The sequence below is a fragment of the Mus pahari genome, chromosome X, assembly GCF_900095145.1.
Source record: "Mus pahari chromosome X, PAHARI_EIJ_v1.1, whole genome shotgun sequence".
NCBI classification, from domain to species: Eukaryota; Metazoa; Chordata; class Mammalia; order Rodentia; family Muridae; genus Mus; species Mus pahari.
The window spans coordinates 118,834,416-118,852,655 of record NC_034613.1 but is presented as its reverse complement, the minus strand read 5'-3'; the positions used below and the strand labels follow the sequence as shown (position 1 = coordinate 118,852,655).

General features: G+C 38.0%; 1 protein-coding gene across 1 annotated transcript in view; it reads left to right on the top strand.

The window, feature by feature from the left end:
* The window catches only part of Nup62cl (nucleoporin 62 C-terminal like), a 58,654-nt gene that overhangs the window by 16,981 nt on the left and 23,433 nt on the right, over positions 1-18,240 (top strand). Inside the window, exons 2-3 of the mRNA XM_021188742.1 lie at positions 8,654-8,759; positions 12,525-12,681. Coding sequence (XP_021044401.1) covers positions 8,705-8,759; positions 12,525-12,681 — 212 coding nt within the window. The 5' untranslated portion in view covers positions 8,654-8,704. The remainder of the gene's footprint in view (positions 1-8,653; positions 8,760-12,524; positions 12,682-18,240) is intronic.

Below are 18,240 nucleotides of genomic sequence, written 5' to 3'. Positions count from 1 at the left end.
TGTGTGTGTGTGTGTGTGTGTGTTCGTGTGTGTGGTTTTTTCCACCTTGACAATTGAAAAGAATGTATACCATTTTGGGGCAAAGTTTTTTTGTTTAGTTTTTGTTTTGTTTTGTTTTACAAGCATCACTTGCAAATTAGTGGTTAATGATTTTTTTTAATTCTTTTGTATCTTTGCTAATATTCTGACTAGTTCTATGAGCTGGTAAGAGAGAGCTGCTGAAATCTGCATGTAGATAGACATTTTCTCCTGCTGCATTTTCTGTGTCTACCTTTTGTGTTTTGAAGCTCCATTATTTGGTGCATTGACAGAACTGCTAGATACCACACAGGATTGACCCTTAATTATTGTGTAACCTTCCATTATTTCTCTGGTAATTTCATTTAATCTGAAGTCTACTTATCTAATAATAATATACTGCATCTTTCTGTCTGTTGATTAATGTAGCATGGGACACATCTTTTCATCTCTTTATTCTTAGCCTGCCATTGTAATTGTTTTTGAAATGAATTTCTTATACACTATAGACATGGTCCTTCATGGCTTTTAAATCCCTCTATCGGGCTCCCTTTTGATTGGTATACACAGATCACTTAACATGTTCTGTAATTATTGTTCTATTAGGGTTGAAATCTGACATTTCCATTTTTTTTATTATTTGCTTTTGAAGTAGGGCCTTGATTTGTAGGCCAGGCTGAAGTGGAATTCATAATTCTGCTTCCGTGCTAGGATGAAAACTGTGTGCTACCATACCTGCCTTGTCGTGTCTTTCTTTTTCTTTTATTTTGTTCTCTGTGATTTTGTTTTATATTCATTTTTTCTTTTCTTTTCTTTTCTTTTCTTTTCTTTTCTTTTCTTTTCTTTTCTTTCTTTTCTTTTCTTTCTTTCTTTCTTTCTTTCTTTCTTTCTTTCTTTCTTTCTTTCTTTTTTTAAAGATAGTCTCATGTATCCAAGGCCTTGAGTTCATGATGTAGCTGAGACTGGCCTTGAACTCTTGATCCTCCTGCCTCCATCTCCCAAGTGCTGGGATCACAGATGTGTTCCAGCACAATTTCTTTTTTCACTTGTTCTGCTTTCCATGTCTGTTTTTTTCCCATCCCCTCCCTTTCTCATTTACTATTTGGGTGTTTTAAAAATTGATTTTTTGCTTTCCTATATTACTGTTGTTTTAAACATGAAACAAAACATGAATTAATTTATTAACAGCTTATCTGAAAATGATAGCACCTTTAGGCAGTTGCTTCCCCCTCCCCCTTTATTTACTTACTCACTTTAAATCCCATTTGCAGCAGCCCTAGTTTCAGTCATCTCCTCTAAGTCCCACCCTCACACCTCCTTCCCCCACTGCCTCTTCCCCTTCTCCTCTGAAAAGGAAAGTCCCACATGGGTACCAACCCTCCCCGACTTAGCTTGTACTTTGACAATTTCATACCTGCATCACTTCTGATTGCTTACTCCCTAGCCTTTCTCATCTCTTTCCTGTTACAACCCTTCCTCCCAGCTACCAGTCTCCTTTTCAGATTCATGACTTTTGATTTGGTTTGTGATCCATTTGCTTTCATCAGGATTATCTGTGTGGGATTAGAACTGTTCACTGGAACCTGCCAGGGTTACCAGTGGGTACACAACTAAAGACAGTAACTCTCCCCTCCCTGGATCTCCCAGGGACAGATAGCTATGCAATAAGGGTTAAGGTGTCTTGAGTGCCTCCTCCATCCTTCCTGACAGGTCATGGGTCCATTCTTGTATAGATCCAGTGCACGGATCCACACCTGCTGGACACTCATGATTGCAATGGCTGTGTCTTGCATAGAAGATATCATTTAGCAACATTTTCTCTGTTCTCTCTCTCTCTCTCTCTCTCTCTCTCTCTCTCTCTCTCTCTCTCTCTCTCTCTCTCTTCTGTCTCTACTTCTGAGCTTTACTGTCTGGTTTCAGGCTGAGTATTCATCTGTCACTTAGTCTGAGTACCTTGTGCAGCCATGATGAAGCTTTGTGTTTACTGATGTTCACCAGAAAGAGAGGCTTGGCTAATGAAGGCTGAGAATAACGTTTGTCTATGGGTATAAACAGATATTTAGACGGCAGTGTGATGCTATGTCAATTTAGCTAAACAGCAGTATCCCCTCCCCTAGGGATGGTTATCTCCTAGGCTATGAGGGTTGTTGACCACATTTTTCATTTGAAGCAGAGACTTTTAAAAATAATATATACATTTAAAAGAATTTTGTCCACATATTCAATGTATTTTGAGCATAGCCACTTACCATTTCTCCCCTCCACATTTACCTGGACCCCTCCAACAGGACCCATTCTCAACTTCCTCTCTCTCTCTTTTATGTGTGGGTGACCTCGTTCAGCATAACTTATCCAGTACTATCCATTTCTCTGTAAGTTTCATACTTTTATTATTTTTTATATCTAACTCATATTCCATAGTGTATACTGCATTTTCCTTATCCATTTGTCAGTTTATTGATGTGGTACTTTGAATGAAAATGGCCCCCATATTCTCAGAGAGAGCAGCACTATTAGGAGGTGTGGCCTTGTGGGAGGAAGTGTGTCACTGGGGCCTGGTTTTGAGGCTTCAGATGCTCAAGCCAGGCCCAGTATCATTCTCTCTTTTTGCTGCCTGCTGATGCAGATATAGAGCTCTTGCCTTCTTCTACAGCACCATATCTGCCTGCATGCCACCATGATTCCCACCGTGACAATAGACTAAACCTCAGAATTAAAAGCCAGCCCCAATTAAATGTCTTCATTTATAAGCGTTGCCATGGTTGTGGAGTGTCTTCACAGCAATAGAAACCTTAACCAAGACAATGGATATCTATATTAATTCAGTTTTCTAACTTGTGAATAGAGCAGCAGTAAACATGGATGTGTAAGTAACGCTGTAGTAGTACATAAAGTCCTTGGAGTGGCATGTATTGCGTAGAGCTTGTTAAACGTCCTATATGGTACAGGACATTCTTCCTTGACAAAATATAATCAGATGCAAAATATCAATAGTGCCAAGTGAAGAAATCCTATTTATGATTAAGGAAAAGAAGGTTTTGTGTCTTAAACCCTTTTCTATTCTAGAGTAAGATTCATTTAACTTAAAACTAAGTCATATTAAATGGTATTTGCTTCCTTAGCTATCTTCGGGTATGTGATTTAAGGACAGGCACTGAAATTATGCCAGTATTGGAGATAAATGATCAGGATTTTAAAAATATGGGCATAAATCAAGTAGAAATTTAATTAGAGCTAGTGAAGAGGTTTCAGTAATACAGCCATTTACAAAATAAATAATATAAGAAATCAATAGTTTCACTATGTTTAGTCAGTAGTTGTTGGGAAATACAGCTGAGAAAAGGCCCATTAACAATTTCAACCAAAATTACAAAATACCTAGGAATAAACTTTTGAAAATATGCATGCCTTAGATGGAAATAAAACCACAAATTTTTACTAAGACATATAAAAGATACATTGACTAATGAACAGGACCAATGTATTCAGAGACTCAGTAATATCAAAACAAAATTTACCTTTAAATTTAGTCTGTAAATCTAATGCAATTCTGGAGGAGCCATGACTTTCCTTTGGGGAGAAGGAAAGGAGCAAAGAACTTGAAAGGATTCTAGAATTCCAGTGGAGGAATAAACGCATGTGACAGGCCATCCCTGATGTGTTAGGCAGGTAAGGATATCAAAATGCGTAAGTTAATGTTCTTCCTGTAAGTTTAACATGTTATGTAATGTAGAAATAAATAATTTGAGGGCTATAATCATTGAGATTCTATCCTATAACAGGCCCAGGAAGTAATAATCAGTGAAATATTTTAAGGCAGAGAAACAAACCTGTGCATACGAAGCTGACATTTCAAATCCATAAGGGGGGGGGAGGCTAAAATAATGAATAAATGAATTGTAATAGCTGGGTAACTGTTGTTTGCCTAAAATATTAATCATAAGAAATATTGCATGAATTAAAGGTGGAAAATAGAGTGTATAAATATTTTAAAGGCATAGGTGAATATGAAACTGTGAAAGTAATGTTTCCCACACTGGCTACAAGAACATGTACTTATTTCTAATTCGTAAATAATATAGGCTAATGGTCTCAAAATAAAACTATAAATTCTATAACTAGATGAACTGTACTTCCATGGCCTGCACCCCTCTCTGTTTTCCATACCCAGCTGCTAACCACTGTCACTGTGTCCCTCCTTCCAGAGGCTTTCAGTGACAAAATCTGTGTTCTTAGCCTTCCACCTTTAGAAATTATGATTATTATAGTTATTATTCATATGTGTGCCAGAGACAGACAGAGAGAGGGGGGCAGGTAGAAAGACAGATGGGCTTGTCACACAAGTCATGGCTTACATATAAAGTTCAGAGGGCAACTTTTCTTTGAATCAGTTATCTCTTTCTGCCTTTAAGTAGATTCCAGGGACAGAGCTCAGGTTGTCAAGCTTGCATTGTCTTGTGACACTGAGCCATCACAGGGGTCCCAAAGTTCCATCATTTTTAGACATAGATAATATAGTCTATATACCAGTGTGTATCCTGCTTTTTCAACTTATAATTTTTATACTATACTTATTTAAAATCTTTTTCATTATTGAAAGATTCTTTACTATCTTTCTCATATTATCATACTATTCCATATTTTAGATGTACTATAATTTGTATATCTACCCCCCTGGCATTTAATATATTAGCTTCCTCTTTTTTGCTGATACAAACAGTAATGTAGTAGATACCATTTTATTGCATTTATTTATTTGTGTGTATATGTGTGCATCATAGTACCTGTGTAAAGATAAGTGGACATTCTGTCCTACCAAATGCCCCACCCCACCATGTGGATCCTGGATATGGAACTCAGGTCTTTATGGTTGGTGACAAACATCTTCTCCAGCTTAACCACCTCTCCAACCTTGGATATCATTTTATATGGTATTTCACAAGGACACAAGAACATCTTACATATTTACTGTGGCAAACTATACATTAAAAAATTAGCATGGACGATGGTAGCACACACCTTTAATCTCAGGAGGCAGGGACAGGTGAGACCAGCCTAGTCTACAGGGTGAGTTCCAGGACAGCCAAGGCTCCACAGAGAAATTCTGTCTCTGAAAGAACAAAAAATAACCAAAACAAGAACAAAACCAAACCAAACCAAACCAAACCAAAATTCTTTGTCACTTTATGTATGCAGTTGTCCACTTCTAGGTATATAGTTCTGTGACATAAAGTGCATTCTTTGTGGCTACATCTCCACAAGTATTTCTGTCTCAGATGGTAGATACCTTTGTCATATTTAAAACATTGACCATCCGTCTTCCACAGAAGCTATGCTATTTCATGGATTAGGAATCCGTGAAGCTGCCTGATTTCGTTTTTTTTTTTTCTTGATGTCCTTATTAGAATGTGTTAGTAGTTTTTGAGTTCTTGTCATCTGCTATGTGAAATTTCTCTCAATGTAGGTACAGTTCGTAGTTTTCTCTTAAAAATTAGATTGACCGCTTTCTCACGTTTAAAAGAGAAGGCCTTTTAAAATATGGTATGAGTCCTAGATTAGACCATAAAGGGAAAAAAATGACACAAGGATTTGGCCACTTGTTAACATAGTAAGAAAATTAAAAGTCATTGACAAACTGGGGTAGGAGAGTAATTACAACATGTGACAGAATAAATAGCCTTGCTATTTCATGTTATTAAAAATCATTAGTAAGAGTTGAGGATGTTCTCTTCTCTTTCTGGTTCGTTGAGTGTTTTTATCATGAAAGAGCACTGCATTTTTGTCAAATGCTGTTTTTTCCTTCTCCTGAGATGATAATGTGTTTTTTAATAACAGTATAATTGACATATAATTCACATCTTGCAATTCACTCTTTGAAATTGTTCAATTCAGTGGTTTTTAATATAGCCACAGAGTATGCAACCATCACCAGCATGTAACTTGAGAACATTTTCATTACCCCTAAAAGAAACTCTGGACCCAGTTAGTGGTTGCCCTCCATTAACCCCAACCCCTTCCACCCTGCAGCTCCTGCCAACCACTAACACACTTTCTGTCAATAGCTTTGCCTATTCTGGATATTTCATATAATTGAAATTATAGAACACATTGCCTTATGTGTCTATTTTCTTCATTTAGCTTAGTAGTCCCAAGATTTGTTCATGCTATAGCTAGATCAGTGCTTAATTCTTCCTTATTATCTCTGGTAGATTGAAGGAGTGAGGCAACTTCTTGTTATCATAAAGCTACCTGACACCTTTTAATTGCTTACCACCCAATCTTCATCTTATAAAAGGGAATCCTTCAATGGGAACTACTTCACGATCTGTTTTACATAAAGGCATTTCTTTTTATTATTATTATTATTATTATTATTATTATTATTATTATTATTATTTTCTTTATTTACATTTCAAATGCTATCCCGAAAGTTTCCCATACCCCTCCCCCCACCTCTGTTCCCCTACCCACCCACTCCCACTACTTGGCCCAGGCCTTGCCTTGTGCTAGGTCATATAGAGTTTGGAAGACCAAGGAGCCTCTATTTCCACTGATGGCTGATTAGGTCATCTTCTGCTACATATGCAGCTAGAAACACAAACCCCGGGGGTACTGGTTAGTTCCTGTTGTTGTTCCACCTACAGGGTTGCAGCCCCCTTCAGGTACTTGGGTACTTTCTCTAGTTCCTCCATGGGGGACCCTGTGTTCCATCCAGTAGCTGGCTGTGAGTATCCATTTCGGTGTTTACCAGGCACTGGCATAGCCTCACAAGAGGCCGCAATATCAGGGTCCCTTCAGCAGTATCTTGCTGGCATGAGCATTAGTATCTAGGTTTGGTGGCTGATGATGGGATGGACTCCCGAATGGGGTACTCTCTGGATAGTCCATCCTTTCATCTTAGCTCTAAATTTTGTCTCTGTACCTATAACCTTTCATGAGAGTTATGTTCCTTATTCTAAGGAGGAATGAAGTATCCACAAATGGTCATCCTTCTTGATTTTCTTCTGTTTTCCTTAATGTGTCTTGGATATTCCAAGTTTCTGGGCTAATATCCGCTTATCAGTGAGTACATATCTAGTGACTTCTTTTGTGATTGGGTTACCTCACTAAGGATTATATCCTCCAAATACATCCATTTGCCCAAGAATTTCATAAATTCATTGTTTTTAATGGCTGAGTAGTACTCCATTGTGTAAATGTACCACAGTTTCTGTATCCATTCCTCTATTGAGGGACATCTGGGTTCTTTCCAGCTTCTGGCTATTATAAATAAGGCTGCTATGAACATAGTGGAGCATGTGTCCTTATTACCAGTTGGAAGATCTTCTGGGTATATGCCCAGAAGAGGTATAGCAGGATCCTCCGGTAGTACTATGTCTAATTTTCTGAGGAACCGCCAGACTTATTTCCAGAGTGGTTGAACAAGCTTGCAATCCCACCAGCAATGGAGGAGTGTTCCTATTTCTCCACAACCTCGCCAGCATCTGCTGTCACCTGAATCTTTAATCTTGGCCATTCTGACTGGTGTGAGATGGAATCTCAGGGTTGTTTTGATTTGCATTTCCCATAAAGGCATTTCTTTGTGGGATAGTTGGGGAGCTCTCTGTTCTTAGGAGCAGCTGTTAGCTCTGGGGCAAAAATCTTTCATGGATCAGGGACTTCAGGTGCTGGGCAGTAGTAACAACCTGTTAATCTTGATCACCTCTTCACTTGGGAAAACTTAAAACTGCAAAGAAGTTTAGGCAAGGGCATCAGAGTGGGGTGACTGGATCCCTAGTATTCTCAACCCTCTGTATCCTGGAGTTTCTAGTCTATGAATGTGAACTGGCTAAAAGAAAGAAGCTCCCAAAGCGTTGACTGTCTGCACCAGGAATTTTGCCCTTCCCATCAGTGTTGGAGGTGGTGAGAATGCTGGCTGCTGGCTTTCTCATGGAAAGCCTGTGTCCCTGACATAGTCAGAGCCAGAGGGCATCCAGTCTTCTAAGCCACTCTTATCTGGGGTGTTACTTGTACAAAATCAAGCAAGGGGATGGGAGGAAGGGCAGTTCTGGCTCATATGCCATATGAAGAGCATCACTGTGAGATCACTGGACGTAGTAGATGTTCCTGAAGAAGTATTTCCTCACTCACTGTATATGCTTAGGGCAATTTCCAGCAGTTTACAATTTTTAAAAACCACGTTCACCAGCTTCGAACCATTTCACAGAAGTTCTTATACTAAACTTCCAGGGAGGGGTTGCTTCTCATCTGTTTACTTTTTCAATCGATGTCATAGAAGGCTCGTAGCAGGCAGTACTGAGGAGCATTTTCAAAATAAGGCTTTTGCCAGGGCCAGGAAGTGGGAGTGAGTGGGTTGGGGAGCAGGGCAGGGGGAGGGTATAGGGTACTTTCAGAGAGGAAACTAGGAAAGGGGATAACATCTGAAATGTAAATGAAGAAAATATCTAATACAAAAATTAACCCCCCCCCCAAAAAAAACCAAATAAGTCTTTTACTAATTTTTTTTTCCTTTAAGGCATTTCATTTGTAGTTCTTGCTTTTCCATTCTCTGTTTGGATTCCCCCTACGTCAATGCATCTTGTACTGGTGTTTTACTTTGGGGGAGTTATATTTTACTTGTTACTCTGACTTTTAGGTCTACTTCAGGATCTACTCTGTGGATACCACCAAGACTTTGAGGACTAAGATGTTTCCTTCAGTGCCGTATGTTCCTGCCTCCATGGCTTCTCAGGGACTCTCATGTAAGTCCTACTCATTTTAAAGAAATTACTGTTATTTTGCATGAGTCCACTTAACTCAGTATACCAAGAAAAGCTATAGATTTCCTATATCTTATAAATAATCACTATGTTTGAATTCATCTACCACTGTTGATATCAATAGTAGCTTTGCATAAAGCTCATTATTATGGCTTTAGCTATGATGTTTTATTATTATTATTATCAATATCTTAATTACCTTTAAATTGCTGTGGTAAGAAACTGTTTCAAAGGCAGCTTATAGAAAAAAAAGAGTTTCAAATAGAGCACACACACACACGTGCACACACACACATACACACACACACACCACACACACACACACACACACACACACACACACAGTGTTTAGCAAAAGAGAAAACAAATCAAACAGAAAATGAGTCTGTTAGGGTTTGCTTAGCTTTGCAGAGGGCTAGAGTCCATGAGCATCATGGCAGAGAACATGGCGGCAGGCAGGCAGGCATGACGCTGGCGCAGTAACTGGGAGCTTACAGATGATCTACAGCCACAAGGCAGAGAGAGCACCAACTGAGAGTGGTATGGCCATTTGAAGACCTCAAAGTCCACCCCCAGTGACATACCTCTCCAAATAGGCCACACCTCTTAATTCTTTTCAAACTATTCCACCAACATATAACCAAGTAGTCAATCACATAGGAGCTTATAGAGGCTAATCTCATTCAGACCACCACAGTAAATATAGCTTATAATGACACATTTTAGCATCTATTTCATTAACACTGTGGTGTTTTAAGATAACTATAAAGAAGAAGAAAGGAAGCTCTCCAAGTACACCTGAATAGAAGAAATCCTTATTGTGTTTGTGACAAATTCAAAAGGATAATAAAGGTTAGAATCTCCCTATAGTGTATTGTTATGCACATGCTCAGTTAATGCCCTTTATATTTTGTCTACTAGACGTCTGAAATTCATTACTTCTTTTTGTACTAACTATAGTATTACTGCTATTCAAATATGCCAGAACTAGTTTATGCCTTTAAAAATAGCATGGAAAATTAATTAAAAATATTGTACAAAAAGTTATGAAAAAAGTAATCCTCACATTTTAATAAGATTCAAGATTCCTTTCCATTTAGGTTGGCAGCTATTACTTCTGTACAGTATCATTCAGCATCTCTGAAGAGATATTTTGCTTTTTTTTAGTTATTCATGTTTTGGCAAATGCTGGAAATGGTTGCTTTTTATTATAAAAATCATGCATGCATATATGTCTGTACACATGCATGCATATACACATATAACATATCCTTAGGAAGACAATTTTGGCTTTTTTGTCTTCCAGACTTAATCCCATACATATAAAACATATATTAAATTATCTGCTTCCTGTAAAAAGGAGACCATTTTATCTGTTCTAGTTTGCTTTCTGTATCACCGAGACAAAACACATAGCAACTTGGGGAAGGACAAGATTTGCTTACAGGAGCTCAAGGCAGGAACCTGGAAGCAGGGAGTGAAGCAGAACCACAGCTAACTCAGTTGCTCTCAGGCTCCTGTTGAGACCCACCTGCTTAGCGATGGCACGTCCCACTCTGGGCTAGGCCCTCCTTCATCAGTTACCAATAATGAAAATGCTGAAGCAGACATCCTTGCAGGCCATCCTGATGGAGGCAGTCCTTCAGTTGTGGTTTCCTTTTCCCAGATAGCTCTGCTTTATTTTAAGTTGACAAAAAAACCTGCCAAGCTTCACTTCCAGTCATGAAATTTATCATCCCTTTTAGGTCTCTGTCTGTGTTTATCTGTCCAGGTCAGAAAGTCAAGTTACTATATTAGAAGATCTCCTCTTTCCCTAGGAATCATTTTACTTTTCTTTCTTGGATATATAATTACTAGTGTTCTCAAGAAGAAAATGATGCTATCTGGCTATACAGAACACCACCTGCGATCCTCTCTGCAAGCCCCCAGTATTATTGATGCTAACCCCAAGAATACTTTGTGATTGGACACAGTATTCTGTGTGTTGCTCATTTCACTCTCACACAGGCTAATACAAGGGATGCGGTATTTCCATAAGGTTCCTTTTGCCCAAAGGAATACTGAGTTTTAGGAAAATCTCATGCAAACTTTGCATGGCGCTGTTACCTCAGGGAAAGTGGAACTTAAGAAACGTTCATGCTGCATCCTTGGGGGTTGCCTCCATCAAGTATTGCATGCAGTTCATTCAGTGATTCTCCGTTGATATAGATTTTTTTCAAGTTTCTCACTGGTTTCTCTCCTGCTTTTTCTGACTTTGTATTTTGTCTTGTTCCTAATTTTGACATGTTCATGACCCCTTCGTTCTAGGTTATGTTCTTCAGCTGTCAGTCTTCTCCCCTCCTCCTGTTTAAAGTTGGTTTTTTCCATTTTGGACATATTATTCACTCTCTGTTTATGGCCCATCTGGTTCCATGTTTCTGTATGTGTTACTATATTTCTACATAGAGTTTGATTCTTTCATGTCACTCAGTTGTTGAGAATGAGATTCTGATCTATCTATCCTATGTCTAACTAGAGCTTTTATTATTTTTTTTCTTTGGGTCCTCTCTTAAGCTGGTGGCATATGGGGCAGCTTCCCGTACTTCACACCCTCATTGCTGGCCAGATGTACTATGAACAATGAGCAACAGACAGAGTTTCCTGGGCTCTCTTAGACTAGTCTGTGCATTTAGCAGGCACCATGATTTCTGTGGTTATATAGTACAGCCATTAACCTGAACATATTACTAATTGGGAAAGCTAGACTAACATAAACCATTGTGTACAAGTAATATTTATTACAATTTTTTGGGTTACACTAGAGTCATTCAATTGCCAAGAACATTTGAAAACTACAGAGAATCAAAAAGAAGAAAATAATACATTCCCAATCCCCNCCAGCCGTAATTTTCTTGCATTGTTCTTTATATGCTTGGCATAGAGTAAGGATCAATAGTGCTATTGGAGTTATGAAAATTATGAGTAGATGTCAGCAACAAACATAGGAGACATAGGACTTACGCTAGGATGTTTATTCAGATTTAGTCTATGAGAGGGCAAGGCACTCTAGACAGAATCCAACAGCAAAGTTATAGAAGAACTCTTGGATGGAAGGATACCTTCAAGAGGCTTTGTGTTGATGAGGCTGACAAAGATATATGCCTAGTGTGAACTAAGATGTAGAGAATCGGGTACTTACTTTTCTCTATCGACAAGATGACAGTTTTTTCGAAATCACTTTGATGGAGTTCTTTCACAAGATGCATTAAGATTTAAAGCATACCAGCCTCTTGATTTAGCAATTTCACTTGTAGGAATTAATTTCTCAAATATAGTCATGTTATTATGCAAAACATGTACAGAGATTTTTGTGTACATTGCAATTATTTTTCTTCTTTGAAGGTTTAGTAAAACTTACCAGTGAGGCCATCTGGGTCTGGAGTTTTCAATATTTATGGGAAGAATTTTGAAAATTGATTGAATTCCCTTAATGGTTATAGAGCTCCTTAAGTTGTTTTATACTTTAATGAATCTCTCCAGGAGTTTTAATTTTCAGCACTGAGGTTAATTTAGATGCCTGGTGTGCAGTATATTACTTCATATTGCAACAGTGTTGGGTTCAAATCCATGGCTTTGATTTCAAATTCTTATTAACAAGGGGCTCCTCCCCTCCCTTTTTAAATCCTGAATGACTGAGGCAAGTTTCTCATTCCTTACTAACACTATACATTCTGTTCTAACCAACACACTATCTATTTTATTTTCTAGCCACAACCTCGACGACTAGCACTACTACGGTTACCACCAACACCACTACCACCATCACAAGTGGCTTCAACCTGTATGTGAGACCACCTGCATCACCTTGGATGAATAACACTGGCTTGATCAATGTGGCTTCTATGCCTTCTACCATGACTGTGAAGTAAGCTTGTCTATTTGAAATTTTCTATTGTGTTTTTTCACTTCATAGGCATAATTGCATGGGTAGCTTTAAACTAGTATTTTATAAATCAGTTGATGGAAAGGGAAGGATTTTCTTTTAAATGAAGCTCTTGAAAGTGAGCAGTCCACCTGCTTCTGTAATACTGTTACAATATAGTCATTACTAGTACTACTAATAGCTATAATTTATTGTGCAACGCTGCATGTTTTTGGCAAGATGGCAATGCTTTAAGACCATCATATCGTTTAATACTCATAATTATCCTATGAAATAGATACTATTTTGAGGCCCTGTTTTATAGAAGACTGAAACACATTGAGATCAGGTAATCCTTTAATGGTCGTACACTTTGTAATGTGTATGCCACACCAAAAATATTCAAGCAGTTGAACTCTAGAACTTACATAAACTTGCATACTATATGAAACATCCTGTGTGTGCTCTGTACAGTTACTACAATGACAGACTCTTTCTTGTCTTACTATCGGGTAGAACTAGCCAGAATATTGACATTGATTCAGTCAAGGTACAACATAGGGAGCTGGAGCGAAAGTTCAGCAGCTAAGAAGACTTGCTGCTATTCCACAGGACTAGTGTCTGGACCTCAGCATTCATGTTAGGCTGTTCAGAATTGCCTAGAACTCCAGCACCAGGGTTTCCAACCCTCTTCTGATCTCCATGGGCACTTGTTCACCTGTACACACACTCACACAGATACACATGGATAAAAAAGTAAAAGTAAATGTAAACATAATTTAAAAAATATACAATATAATAAAAATATAAATATTTTTATCTATAGTAAGTAAAAGTAAATACAACAGATAGTTCTGTCACCACAAGGATTCCACATGGTGCGCTTTTATAAGTACATCTCTCCTTTCATTAACTGGGCAGTAATTCATCTGTTCTTCATTACCTTATTTATAATATTTTTAAAATGCTAAATAGGTGAGCCATGGCATATGTGTCTTCTAAGAATTGGCATAATTCCTTCAGTTTCACATAAAAGTTTGTTCTTTTTTTTCTGAGTGGTATTACATGCTGGGTATAATGAAGTTTGTTTAAGCATAGATGTGTTGATAGGCATCTAAGTTAATTCCATGATTGGGGCTATTGGTAAGAACATTTGTGTACATGTACCTTTGTGAACCTAAGTCCTTTGTATCTTGGGTAAATGTCTAGGCATGTAAATGCTTGTCAGTGTGACATTTGTGTCTTTATTATTTTTAGGTGCCTGACACTTTCCCAAAGTGGTCATGTCATTCTGGTATACTTACCAGTAGTGTGTCAGTTACCCAAACTGTCCATTTTTACTTGCTCAGTAGTGGCAATGTGACACTGTTTATTACCAGACTTACAGATGTGAAGTGGTCTTACTGTGGTTTGAATGTTAATGTCTGTTAATGTTGTACATCATTATTTTTTCCTCTGTTCTTTGAGAATGTAATACAGTGTGTTTTAATCCATATTCATCCTCTCCTCCAGCTCCTCCCAGATCCACCCCAGTCCTACTCACCCGACTTTTGGTTCTCCTTTCTTTGTTTTTAACACCCAACAAGAAGTCCGATCTATCCTGACTATATCTTATTGGATGCATGGATTTCCTTCAGCTACACTCTTGAAGAAAACTTACTGGGTTTCTCCCAGCAGCCCAGCTTAGGGTGGTACTTCATGCCTACCTACCCTTTCTATGATGAGGTTTAGATTGGTTTGGGCTTGCACAGGCCTTGTGTATGCTGTCCTAACTGCTGTGAGTTGCTATGCGAAGCTGCCCTGATATGACTTTATAGTCAGTCATCTGTTACCTCTGTCCCTTACACTCTCCATCGCGGCTGGCTCTGATTCAATGATATCTATTTTACATATTTTTGTATTTTTAATATACTTGTATGTATGCATGTGGATTTGGATTTTTTACTCTTGAGTTTTGATAAACAGAATAACACTCAATGAATGAATCAGTCCCAACTTTCCAACCTATAAAATGCTCTGGGAGGCGTTCTTATTTCTGTTTTTCTCAAAAAAATGGTCAAGTTGGTATTGATTCATTAAATGTTTCTTTAATGAAAACTTCTGTGCCCAGATACATCTCATGCAGACTCCTTTAAATTAAAAATCAACTTATCTAATGGATCCAGAATCAGCCAGACTGTTTAGTTCATCTTTAATGAGCTTCAGCAGTGTGTGATTTTTAAAGGAACAAGTCCAGAATGCATGAGCATCCAGTTGCCTGTGCCTCCCTCCCTTATTGTCTTTGTTACATTGGAGAGATGCTCTTGTTTCAATTCTGATATTGGTGACCTGTGTCTTTCTTATATGAATTTTTTTATCGATGTTTCTCTAAAGAACCAGCGTTTGTTTCATTGATTCATCTGTCAAACTTGCCTGTTTCCAGGTTCACTGTTATCCACTGCTGATTCTTTTCTCCTGGTAGTATTGGGTTCATTTTCTTTTGCTGGTTTCTTAATGGCTGATCTTAGACTATTGATTCGAGGCCTTTTCTTCTCACGCCAGCCTGCGCTGCTATAAATAGCCCCTGCACTGCTTTTCCTGCAGCCCACATCTTTCATGATGTTCTGATTTCATTTTGAGCAGTGGATTATTTGGTTGCTTAATTTCCAAGTGTTTTGAGATTGTCTTCTGTTCTTCTTGAGTTAGTTATAGTCAGTGAACATGCTCCATATGATTTTAGCTAGTTTATATTTGTTTACATTTTTTCTTGTGTGCGCGGGAATGGTCTGTATTACAGACTGTTCGATGGAAACCTAAATATTCTGTTTTCTTTTATCAAGTGTAATGTTCTATGTATTTCCGTTATTATATGTAAAGATGTTGGAGTTCTGCCTTGATCCAGTCTAGTAGCTCCTTTGGTTGTTGGAAAGTAGCCTTTTAAAGTTATCAACCAAATCATTTTGGATTTGTCCTATTTTCTTTCTTTAGTTTCATCAGTTTTTTCTTTCGAGAAAATTCTAGTGCCCTTTATTTTTTTAAAAAAAAAAATTATTACCACACAAAGAAACGGTCACCACTGAAACAATTCCATACATACACATCATCCCAGTTTTCTTTTCTTGGCAGCCCTTCCCCCCTTCCCACATGTCTTGTTAGTAGTCCCTTCCTCCCCCTAAACAGTTCCCTCCTCTTTTCAAACTCTATGCTGTATCTTTTTCTTACTGGCTTGGAGGCTTTACTGTTTGGCTACATACACATTTAGATTTGCAGCGCTCTCCTTGCACCTTGACTTCTTTATTATTCTGTCATTCACCTTGTCTTTGCATATGGTAATTTGTATTGTTCTGTAATGTACCCTATACTATAGGAACATAATCTTTTCTTTAAAAAAATAGTAAATACTTTTGCACTTTCACTTCTTTTACCTTTAGCCTTTCCATATTCTTGGAGTATTTCGGTGTATGCCATATATTGTTGGAATTTTTTAAACTGCAGTATCAATCCCTGTATTTTATTTGCTATAGTTAGCCTATTTATAGCTAAAGTGGTTATTGACTATCAGAGCTTGACTCTGCTGTTTGGTTATTTCATTGGTAGTTTTGACTTGTGTTCTGTTTCTCCTTGTTTCTAATCTAACTGTGATTAATGGAAAATTTTAGGGAGTTTTACATTGTTGTATATATGATGTTTTAAAAACTTATTTCATATAAATTGTTACTGGTTGCTGTAGATATTAACATATGCATAAATAACTTAAAGCAGTCTATTCATATTGACTTTTTACCATTTTGGCTCAAGTAGAGAAACCTGTAACTCACTTTTCCTATTTTTTTATCTTGTTAGTGCTGTTGTTGCAAGTATTTATTCTGTGTACATTGAACACAACACCACAGAAGGCTGTGTTTTTCATTCCCACCTACAAATAGAGTCTAAGAAATCCACTGAATGATGCTTTGCCATTTCAAGGCAACCTTCTAAGACTTGCCATTTCCTTTCTGCAGAGTTAATCTTCAAGGGTAGATTTGTGCGCAATGCCTTACCTTAGTTTTTCACTTGCGTAAGATATCTTTATTTCCTCTTCATTTGTGAAGATACTAAGGTCATGATGAGCACATTTTTTCCTCCTTTCTTACTTTGCAAGTGTGCAACTTCTTCCTAACCTATCCATTTCAGATGAGAAGTCAGCTAGCATTCAATCGCTCTTCTATTTGAAGCATGGGTTGATTTTTTTTAAATCTAGTTTTTGCTTCTACGATTTTAAATGTGTGTGTGTGTGTGTGTTGACCTTTTAAAAGTCCGATTACTCTGTGTCTCACTGTGGATTTTTTTCTAGAGCCCTTTCTATACCATAGTGGCTATCCTAGCTGTCTCACACCATGGGTTTTTGTGAACCATCCTAGTTCTGTTTGTTTACCATTTAGAATTGACATGCTTATATCTTTTCCTGAATTCAGGATGTTTGCAACTTTCCTTCCCAATAAGTTTTCAGGCCCATTCTCTTCTTCTGGGACTTGCATATCCTTTTATCTCTGCTTCTTGCCCTCCTGGGCCCTGGAGCATTGCTTTTATTTGTCTGCCTTCTCTTCCTTATTCTGTACATTTAAATTACCTGCCAGTAAGTTCACTCTAGTGTCAAACCCTTCAGGAGGGCTTATTATTCCAGTTACTTTATTTTTCAGTTGTATATTTTCCACTTGATTTTTTAATCCCCATTTTTTGGGTTTTTTTTATTTTTTAATTTCAAGAGGATTAAAAATTGCCCTCTTCAGACATTTTTAGTGGCTGCTTTAATATTCCTTTCAGACAGTTCCCGGCATCTGATACCTTTTAGTGTTTTTATCTGTATTCCTAGCCTTTTCTCTTTGGAGTGGTGATTTTCCTAGTTCTTGATATGGAACGTTTTTATTGTGTCATGGACATTTATCAATTATTTTAGGAGTGTTTGGGTCCTATTTGTATCATCTTCATTTTCATTAGATAGCCCCTCTGTTGAGATGTAGTGCGAAGAGTGGGTGAGCTTTTATGTTTCACTTCCCACTGAACCTTGCCCCCGAGCAACCTAGCAAAAATGGAACCCTGAGTCATACTGCGTCAGTGCACACAGGTGGTGTGGAAGTTCAACTCTGAGCTCTGCTGACTCATTCCCCATGAAAGTGGGACAGTATATCACACCAAGTCACTAGCTCTTGTAGGAATGTAAGCCCAGCATGCAGATGGGGCCAGGAGCACTAGAGGAAGAGACAAGTGATGAGCTAACTCAATACTTAGTTGATATAGGGGCAGGCAAAGTTTCAATTACTTGTACCATGCTGACAGAGGACGCAAAATACCAACTACTTTACCTTTATGCTACTTGTTTGGCCTCATGGATACTCTGTTGTATAATAGTGGCTTGGTCCTCTACTGGGCCTTGCTGACACAAGGCTCATGGAAGAAAGAGGATAGCCCTTCTTTGATTGGCCTCCACTTTTGGTTTTGCCCATCAGCTAGCAGGTTAAACTCCCCACCAAGTCTTAATTGACTTCCAGAGCAGGGGAAATGGGAGTCCTTACTAGTCTGAATTTGTCATAAAGTGCTCAGTCT